Genomic DNA, 10,748 nt, shown 5'->3' with positions numbered 1-10,748 from the left:
CGTTTTTCAGAAAAACGAAAAAATTATTTCAACATCGAATTTTTCTTAATTTCTCATATTTTTAAGGTTTTCTAGCACATATCTTGTTAGGTATTCAATAAACATTGTGGTTTTTGCTATTTTCTGTTACTTTTTGAATTGGTTACTATGCGCAATAGAGGAAAATTTGCTAAAATAAATTTGTAAACAATCTGAAAATTATGGGTTGTGTTTCTGGCATTTAAAGCAACGTTGCCAATGCTAAACCTAAATTTAGCGCGTTTTTTTCGCTCATTCTGGGATTACGAAAGGCGGTCGCCAGAGGAACGGCTCCTTCCCATAACTGCTATTTTACTAACGAGATCTATTTACCTATAACCACGAAGTTGCACGAAAGAGTATTTATTGCATTGGTTACAACTTCTATGCGGAGGAGGTTCATCTTTTTTTTTTGTTATATTATATCAAAAAAAGACTAAACCCCTCCGCAAAGAAGTTGAAACCAATGCAATCAAAACTCTTTCGTGCAATTTCATGGTTATAAAAGTCTTTATATAAGTTCTTTGCGGAGGGGGTTAATCTTTTTTTAATATAATATAACAAAAAATAATTAACCTCCTCCGCATAGTTGAAACCAATCTAATCGAAACTCTTTCGCGCAACTTTGTGGATATAGGCAAGATATAGGTATATTTAATATTTAATTATTGTCAGGGTATATTATTTATTTAAAATCCCTAATCGCCCGAAAAAATACAAGATATGGCAACGTTGCAAGTTTTCAAATTTCAAGATTAGTTCTAGAATATATTTTTGTCTCTCTCATTACATAGGAGAGAGAAAGAAAGATATATGAAATGTCAAACTTCCATCTGGTCCATATCTGGTTTCAATTTTCTTCGTTATTTTGTTAAGAAAATTGTTTTTCGGTAAAATTTTGGACAATTTTCGATCCTCAATCAAGTGTGGCTCTTAGATAAACTATAATATAATGAAAATATAGTGAAATTATTACTTTATAGGGGGCTGAAATAAAGAAAAATTCAATGTTGAAATAATTTTCCGTCAGGAAAAAAGAAAAGTTCAGATTAGTAATTTACGGCCTCAAAATAGGATGTATACCAATTCTGGTGAAAATCTGACGATTTCCAGTTTTCCCAATAATTACCCCTTATTTTCTTTTAATTAAATCTTTTTCATTTTTCTGAGACTTTTGGGTCTTTTCGTGTCCTTATTTACTGCAGTATTACTGCCGTTGTGCAATTCCGAGCAACAATTCTCTCTTGACAATTTATTTTAGCTGACAATCAGGGATTTATAGTTGACACACACGATTTTTTGGTGTATTTGTGACCTCAAACAGGGTAAGCAAAAAATGAACTTGCTCAAAGAAAATGCAAATAAAACAAACCTCAATATATTTCGCTCGTATTTTTTTCTTACTCTGTACACGATTTCCTTTATCGTTGTAATTAGTTGTGTTTGAAAAGTGTGATTTTTTTCGAAATAAAAGTTCCAAATATACAGAATGAAAAAAAAACTATGTGTTTTATTTTTTACTTACACAGATTACAATTTGTAATTTACTGCACATAGGGATATATTTTTTATGGAAAAGATATATTATTCTGTGGTCATTTTTTCGTCCTTTTCTATCAGTTCTAGGCGCTTCGGGCCGTAGAGAAGAACGTATGCGCAATGCCAATCGCCTGAAAAAAATAAAATCACTAAATTTCAAATCACCATTCACAAATTCTTGATATCGTTATTGCTGACAGGCAAGTAAAATTGTCTTTGAAGAGTTTTAAACAAAAACAATGAAAGTACATATATATATACCGGGTGCGTCTCAAAAGTGGCTCACCCCTCTAAATTTTTTATTTTTTGAGTTACAAAAACGAGATTTGGTATGTTAGTATATGACATAAATTAGGATTGATTGACGTATTCAATTGTTTTCGGTCACTTACGGTTTCAGCGGAAATGACTACAACTTTTGATTTTTAAATGGCACCCCCGGTATTTTTTTACTTTATTCGATAAAAAATGTCACTCTGAATAGAATGACATACCATATGTCAACTTTTGACATTTTCGCATATGGTTTATTTGAAATTATAACTTGCGGTTCGTAACGAAAATTTGACTTGAAATACCAAGTGTGTGGTATCAAATTATTCGTAAAAAAATGCTTTTTCCAAATATGCTAATGAGTCACCCTCGTTCCATTTGAAAAAATTGAGATACGATTAAAAATACGATTTGAGCATTTTCTAACTGGCCAGGACAAGACACTAAAAACATTAGACGATCAAATCTATTTTTCTAAGGCTCCTTGATGAAGAATTAGTGTTTTTAACATACACATGGCACTCTGGATTAAATTTTAAAAAACAATTTTTTATTAAGCGAGAATGTCAAAAGTTGACATATGATATGTCATTCTATTCAGAATGTCATTTTCTATCGAATAAAGTAAAAAAATACCGAGGGTGCCATTTAAAAATCAAAAGTTGTAGTCATTTCCGGTGAAACAGGAAGTGACCAAAAACAATTGAATACACCAATCAATCCTAATTTATGTCATATACTAACAAACCAAATCTCGTTTTTTTAACTGAAAAAATAAAAAAGTTATAAGGGTGAGCCACTTTTGAGACGCACCCGGTATAAAAATATTAATAAAAATAACTAAGTAACCGAAACTTAATAACCAAGTAATAACTTTAAAATGTAAATAAATATATAAAAATAAGTTTGCAGAAAGCAAAATAGTAAAATAAACTTGCTCAGAACGATTTTATTAACAGAAGCTTAATCAAGACAATTTTCCTTAATTCAGTTACAATCAATAATTATTTTTATTTACCATGCATTATAGATGCGAAAAATACCCAGAAATCCGAATAAGCAAAAACAAAATCACTTTCAAACTATCGAAATAAATTCAAATGTCGATATCTTTTCTCTCTTCTCGTCCGTTAACTCTCGAAAGAGAATGGTGACATCATGTCTCAATTGCTCCGATCGTTGTTCTCCATCCATCTGTTCTTCTCGAAATGTGCCAAGAGTACCTAAGGCATGACTGGTTTATTTTGGTTGAAAGTTTTGTGTTAACTTTCAACTGCCTTAGAATTGAAACGTTGCACAGTGCTTCGAACATATGGCTCTAGAGGACAAAAATGCAAAACTTCTCTTTTATTGTAGGCAATTTATTCAAACTAGGTTTATTTGACACAAATGATGAGTACTCTCATTGTACTAAATGATGATGTTCTTAGTCCCACGTTTATGAAAAAAATCTTATAAATAATAAAAATGTTGGAGCTCTGTTCCATCTAAGGAAATAATAATTTATAGTATGAAAACGGTGTAAGTATTAAAAGAAATTCCTGTGATAAAAAAGAATTGGAATAACATTAGAACATGATTCCTACAATATAAACCTAATATAAGATAAAAATGTTTTTCTTTAATGAAAAAGAAACATTAATGCTATATTTAATTTAAAAAAAAACTTAAGATATTATAAATTTACTTTAGGACAACAAAATGCATAGATCGTAACTACTCTGATTCAGAAGAATCATTGCTGACAGAATCTTCCAAATTTGTACTATCCAAATCACAGGTAGATGAAATATCCTCACATATAAAATATTTCTGTACATCATTTTCTAATATGTTACTTTTTCGCGTTGTTACTGTTCTTTTTGTTGGTATGAGGGGTTCGGATGTTAATAGTTACCTCTTTAATAGACCATATCCATATATTATTTTTTCGTTTTCTTGGGTATGAGGTTTTATAATAAATTGAAAGATGGGAACATTTTTATGCCACGTTTGCTCCAACATAGTGGGCTCAGGCACAAGTGGTTATCTCATTGGACTGGAAGGTTCATCAATATCCAATAAAGAACACATTTTTTGAAATACAAATAATTTTGAGTTCTTGTCCTTATGATCAAGCCAAGTATTAACCAGATCGGCATTGCTTATCAATTTTACTCCATTTGAAAAGTATTATAAAATAAAGTTCGTCGCAAGCAGACGCAGGTGAACTATGCAAAAATTAAAAGTGTATGAATATGGCAACAAAAATATTCAATAAATACGATATGTTTTGATATGTTTTTTAAATGCCTTTTGAAGTTTGAAAACGTAAAATTTTTATACCCATTTAAGAATCATCTTAAAAATAAATAAAAACTAAACAATAACAAACTTGTTTAGAAATAAATTTAAAGTACATACCTTGTTTAACAATATCCATAGTGACTTTCAATTAAGTACGTAACGTTTAACTCCATATACAGAACTACTATGAATGTTATTCTTTTCACTGATATAAGATAATGATCGCAAAATTTATTTTTAGTGAAAATATTTGCTAACAAAAAAACGCTGTTTATGAAAAATAATATACAGGATGGTTGAACATTGCTATAAGTATAAAATTACATATTCAGATATTAGTAAATTTTAACTTTTTTTTCGATTTTTGTCCATGGGACGAAGCACTGTGCGTTGGTTCGATGTTCTGCGTATGAAATTCGCAGCATTCTTCTGTAGGCCCACATTTCGCAAGCATCTATTTTTCGTCTGTAGTTTTCAGAGTCCAGGTCTCTGATGCATAAGTAGCGATAGGAAAGATCAATGTGGTTACTAATTTTAATTTGTTGTGCTGGGATATTGCAGAATCTTTCCATATTCGTGTTAGTTTTATAGTCGAGTTACGAGCTATTGCTAGTCTGCGTTTGATTTCCTCGTCACAGCCTCCCTTGTTTGTTATGAGAGATCCGAGGTAATTGAACTTTTCATCCGCCTCAAAACCATCAATCTCCCTGATGTTAGTAGAATTTCGGTCTATTATCATGACTTGCGTTTTCGTTTTGTTCAGCATGAGGTCATGTTCCGCACTGATCTTACTCAACCTTCTCATTATTTGAACAATCCTGTAAGACTTTTCTCATTATGTACTCTCCATAGATGTTGAAGAGTATGGGTGATACTATACAACCTTGTCTCACACCACGATATGTTTTAGAGAACGCAAAATGCCCTTTAGTTATATTTTTTGCAAACATTTGTATTAAAAATGAAATAATTAAATTCTAAGACCACCGTACACCGCGATCGACCGACACAGGCGAAAAAGCTGTTATTATCCAACTCCGCTTATCTCGACCGGCGCCCGTTGTGCTCGTAACAGGTTAAAAATCAACGTTTCTAAAATAACTGCTTATTTTCTATACGTTATTCTCCAACCCGTTGCAAGCCCAACACCGACGATCGACAGATGCAGCAGCGTTACTTACCCACTCCGGTTATCTCAACCGCCACGCGTTATGCTCGCAACTAGTTAAAAAAAGTTGCTTATTTTATACCGTGCTGGCAACTGTTACTTTTGGGTCGGCATTTACATGTGTGGAAGTAAATAACATAGGGATCTTATTAAGTCGGAGTGAGAGAAATACGACCGACCGACACGATGCGCGACGGTGTGCTGTTGCGGCGTTGCCGATACGCCTTTCCCTATCAAGTAAAGTAAAATCACGATCGCAAACCGCTTATTTTTAAAAGACTTTTTTTTCAAGAGATAACTAGATAAATTCATTAGACATGTTTCTGAGCATCTGAAATGGAATTTAAGGATATTGTTAGGGTGTCATTTTTTTATAACGAGAAAACGTCAGTAATCGCGATAATTTAAAACTCAACTTTTTAACACATAACAGGCCATAACTCAAGAACCACTTCAGATATTGCAACTTTTTTTTATTTTCAAGATCGGATATTTTACAATATGTTTGCATAAGAAAAATTCGATAAGGTTGTTTTTTCCATTCAAAAATTGTAAACAATCCATCCATTTACTGTTAGAGCATAGCAATTTTCAGCAATCGTGTAATTTTTTTATTGATAAGATTTTCACATACTGTCTACAAAGAAAATACAGCAGAAATATTAACAAAGTTCTTGAAACAATCTATTATTTCTAATAGATTTCGAGATATCGATTTTTGAATTCAGAGTTCTAATAGCGCGACCACTCTCGAACACCCACTCAATTCCACTTATTTTTACCAAAAATGCAAGTGTTTCTAGCTTGCACTTAAAAAATTCAAGCTATAGGGAAAATTACAAAGACTTGTTAATAAATAAACAAATCAAGTATCACGAGACGTAATTAAATCGTGAAGCTGAACGCATGACGTACACTTTTCCCTAGAACTTTAAGTACTGACAGAGGTATTGATTGGGTCGACCGGTCTACTGCGACAAATCTGATATCTCCCCTTCCACGTCTCTTACCGATGTGCACAGTTTCTCGGTTTATTTCATACGTTTGGCAACGTGTTTACTGTCCTCTCTTTGTTCAGTACATTATAAACGCATTGTACTCTTCTTACATACGGAAACCTCGACCCAAGACTAACCTTTGCCAGCCCTTAGTATACGTTATTTTTAACCTGTTACGAGCCCAAGACGGCCATCGACCGATGCAGCAACGTTCGCTGTAGCGCATTCCCCATTCCGCTGTATCTCGACTGCCGTCCGTTATCGATGGTGGTCGCGATTTACGGAGATTTTTCATACTAGTTTTTTTTTTGGAATTGTTTCAAGCCGCATAGAATTTCGTGGCGATTGGTAGAGTGCCGACTTCGTATCACGAGCGGTCGATATCTACGTGTCGTTATTTTATATCTGTTATTTTCTAAAAGTAGCAACGGTTGCGTTATGTTATTTCTAAATAACCTGTTATAAAATAACATAGTTAAATAAAAACCCATCTCTAATCTATATTATTACTTTGTCTATGATTATTACACAAACAACTTCTAAGTAAATGAACTTAAAAAAAAATTAAGTTCAAGGTCTGCTAGTACAAAATTTTAAACTTACACAAATATCACTTACAATCATATCAAAAACTCGTAGTACAAAACTAAACTGTGAACACTAATCAAAATATCAGTAAATAAATACGGCACCTTGACATTTTTTAACACAAGAATCGCAAGCGGGAAATTTAAATTCCAGTTAGTCAGAATGTATCCATGGTTGGCAACAATGAATTTAATCGCGCCCTCGATGACGTAACTAGAAGTTTAGTTGGTATCGATTACAGTTATTGATACTAACCTCCGCCAGAAAGCCTTAAAATATCATCTGTGGTCACTGGGGATACTTCATCATCGTCGCATTTGACCCATTTATCACCCGACATTCTTATCCAACCCACGTAATGGCCGCTGGATGAAGATCGCCCCTTGTGTGTCAACACAGCTTGGAGCGTGTAATAGCCACTATTATTACTACCAAGATCTGTAAAAAAAAGTATTAACGTACATGAGTGTATTAAGGTTGCCTACACCTTAGACAAAGATTTTCCTAGATATTTTAATTTTTATGATTTAGCGTCAGTAGATCTTTATTATTTGATATAATATAGGTAGTTGTGAGATACTTTTCGTTAATTTATCAAATATTAAAGAATATAGAGTCACATATTGAACGGCAATAAAAAAGATACACGTTTGAAACATATTTTAATTATTACAGAATTGGAACTAGATATGTAAACATATAATTATGTGACAAAAATTAGTTAGATGAAATCAAATGTTCAAAATGCTTTCTTTCTTGTTCCCTGCATAAAACGATTCTCCTCTCAAAAAAACTTTTCACATTAAGAGGCATAAGTGGAGTAATACTTCGAAAAAAGGCCACAATCCTTTCTCCTACGTTGTCGACACTAATGGGTCGAGTTCAGGACAGTTCAAAAAAAGTCAAGACTAGATAAATTAGGATCATTTGAGCATTCTATTATTTCTCTTTTGCTGTAAAATAAGTCCGATTTTCAGCAAATTTCTGATATTTTTTTCGTTTTAACCGACACAGAATGATAACAAGTTGTTACAGTTGAACTAATTTGACAGCTATATTAAAGTAGTATTAAAGTAACCTGAGGGAGATCACGACTACCTAGATTTTATCAATAAATAAATATTTGTTGACACTAACTCAAAAAAATTAAAATATCTAGGAAAATCTTTGTTTTAGGGTAGGCAACCTTGATAGTATTTTGAAGAGACATGAACTCCCCGTTATTTATCGGAATAATATACTGATATATTCCATTTAAAATAAAATAGAAACTTGTTTTTAAAAGTGATCAATGTTCAATATTAATTTAGTCTCACCCTGTATAACTTTTAGGGTCCAGTTTTAATTTAATTTACATTACAGTACAATGTTTATTTTTTTTAGGTAGCTTTTATTGAAATTTAAAATTTATTCTTCATTTTGAGAAAATGTTAAGTATGTCAAAACCCTTACATTTTACTCAATCAGTTAATATATAGAGACTTTTTTTTGAACTCTATATTTTTAACAAATGCTCTAAATTAAGCTCCACACGATCACAAAATTTGATTTCAATACAAAATGTCGTTCTACCGCGTCGTATGAGAGGCGCACCTCTATATATGAATCACCCTGTATATCTAATGCAAATGTTTGTGCAAATATTTTTAAATATGCGCTACTATTGCCTGCATATTTTGTAAAAGTGATTAGGATGTAAAACTAAAAAAGGAAACCTAATATTGAGCTCTTTTAGAACACTGAATCACCCTGTATGGAACATTTTATTGAAACATGTCTTGTAGATTTATCCTAAATAAAAATACACCCTACAAAGATCTAATAAATCATATAAAATATGAATAAAAACTCTAAATTAAACCACGAAAATATTTTTTCTAAAGTATAACAGTAAAATTAGAAACTTTTTTCTAACATCTTTGCAATAAAACTGCAAATCAAAAAACCTTACATGAAAAACCTTATATAGAGTTAGAGTTAAGTAGCAGAGTATTAGTAGAGTAGGTATTTAGAGTAACTCACCATCCTCGAACCAATAAGGCTCATATTTCTTTTCAATCTTCTTCTCTTCATCTCCTTTGTTCTCTACTTTTTTCACAACACCTACTTGAGCATCCTCCCATTCCTACATAAATTAAATCCATATACAATGCGATCAAAAAGTTTTAAGAGTAAAAATCACTTGTTTCATAACAGAAAAATAATTATATTAGAATCATACAGTATTTATCAAACTATAATATGAGAGCTAACATATTTACTTAGTGTTGTGAAAAATCGGATGATTACAATCCTCGAGTATTGATCCTCGAGGATTCCAATAATCGGATGATCATCCGAGGAATCCTCGGTCATAAAATTTTCTCTGTATAATATCTCGATCGAAACTTGAATAATACTCGCCGCTGTGATTTTGCTTGCTGTTTTAACACACTGTTGCCTGAGTACTGAATGACTGAATAAAATTTGTATATAAAAATAAATCATTTATTTTCAAACACTTTTTTAATATTTTCGTGTATAGTTGCAATGTGGGAATAGAAATTTTCATAGATTTGATTTAAATTGTTTTCTGAAAATTTTTGTTTTCTTTAACACATAAGATTTGAGACTTAAATCGGCAACCTTTCAGCACACTTTCAGGCCAAATGAAATCAAGTAATTCTAGGAAATACGGGCGGATTTTTTAAAAGGGCTCGCTATTTATTGTTTATCTGTCGGCGATCGGTCACCGAGATGAAAAATATATTTTGTTTTACTTTTTAATAGCGTATTTTCACGGAAAATAAACTGTAGTACCTAATAAACGTGGTAGTACTGTGTTATTGTGCATATTTTAAGTTTTTGTGCGACATAATATCCAGTTCTTAAAAAAGTGCTACAATTGGGTTGGGCACAGCTTAACTAATAATCGAAAAAAAAATGTTAATGATGATTGTTTCGGATTTTCAACGTCTTTCTCTTGTGGACCATCATAATAGAAAAATATTAACTAATGAAATTTTACTTAACTAGTCAGCTGTCGCTTTAAAAACTGTTTATAAAAAATAAATAAAATATACAGCAATATTTTCATTATTCTTGTCTTCCATCACACTAAATTTCGATTATATTTTCATCAGAATATATTCTCCCAACGTACAACAACAAACAAAGGTTTTTTTTACAAGAAAACATGTAAAATAAAAATTAAAAATGCAAATAAAGCAAAATCTCCAAAGCCTTAACCCAAATAAACAACTGTGGTTTTGTCAAATGGAATTTTGAAAGTCGAAAACTGACGTATTATGAATTTTCAAATGTTTCAATTCTGAATTATTACACAGAAAAAAAACAACATTTTATTACTATATCAATAGTTACCGATTATTATTACGTGCGATATGCGAGCAAGTGATTAAACGGTTAACTTCTACCCTCTATACCTATAAAAGGTTCCAGCATACCAGCATAAATCGTAAATCGCCTGTATACGGTATGCCACACCCGATGTTAGTTGCGTGCCGAGTAATCCTCGAGGATCGACAAAAATTCTCGAGACATACCGAGGATATGAATACTCGGGTGACCGAGTATTTTTCACTTGAGTGATCCCATCACTAATATTTACCTTGAATTTGCTTCTTGCAGCGGATAGTTTTTCTTGCAACTCTGGAGTACACAAATCAAACGCATCAAAATCCATAGGAAACTTAACATCTTTCAATATTTTGGCATTTATTGCTCCTTTTTCTTTATAAAAGAATCTAACGAATTGAATGGTTAAATATGCCGGTAATCTACTGATTTTAGACTAAAATAAATAAAAAAAAAGAAATTTATATATAACATTAGCAACTTTCACAATACCAACTTACTGTTTTTTTAATATACGTTGT

The 10,748-nt window shown here is 31.9% G+C and overlaps 1 protein-coding gene across 2 annotated transcripts in view; it reads right to left on the bottom strand.

The window, feature by feature from the left end:
* Positions 1-1,501: 1,501 nt before the first annotated feature.
* Positions 1,502-10,748, bottom strand: part of LOC115888054 (ubiquitin carboxyl-terminal hydrolase 14) — a gene marked incomplete in the record, with an annotated part of 15,417 nt that continues 6,170 nt past the window's right edge. For both annotated transcript variants that reach the window (XM_030907622.1, XM_030907623.1), the window contains 4 exon segments: positions 1,502-1,688; positions 7,126-7,308; positions 8,893-8,995; positions 10,481-10,663. In XM_030907622.1, the coding sequence (XP_030763482.1) occupies positions 1,603-1,688; positions 7,126-7,308; positions 8,893-8,995; positions 10,481-10,663 (555 nt within the window).

Source organism: Sitophilus oryzae, unplaced genomic scaffold, assembly GCF_002938485.1.
Source record: "Sitophilus oryzae breed Bouriz unplaced genomic scaffold, Soryzae_2.0 scaffold_682_pilon_pilon, whole genome shotgun sequence".
Lineage (NCBI taxonomy): Eukaryota > Metazoa > Arthropoda > Insecta > Coleoptera > Curculionidae > Sitophilus > Sitophilus oryzae.
This window is presented reverse-complemented; position numbering and strand designations above follow the sequence as displayed.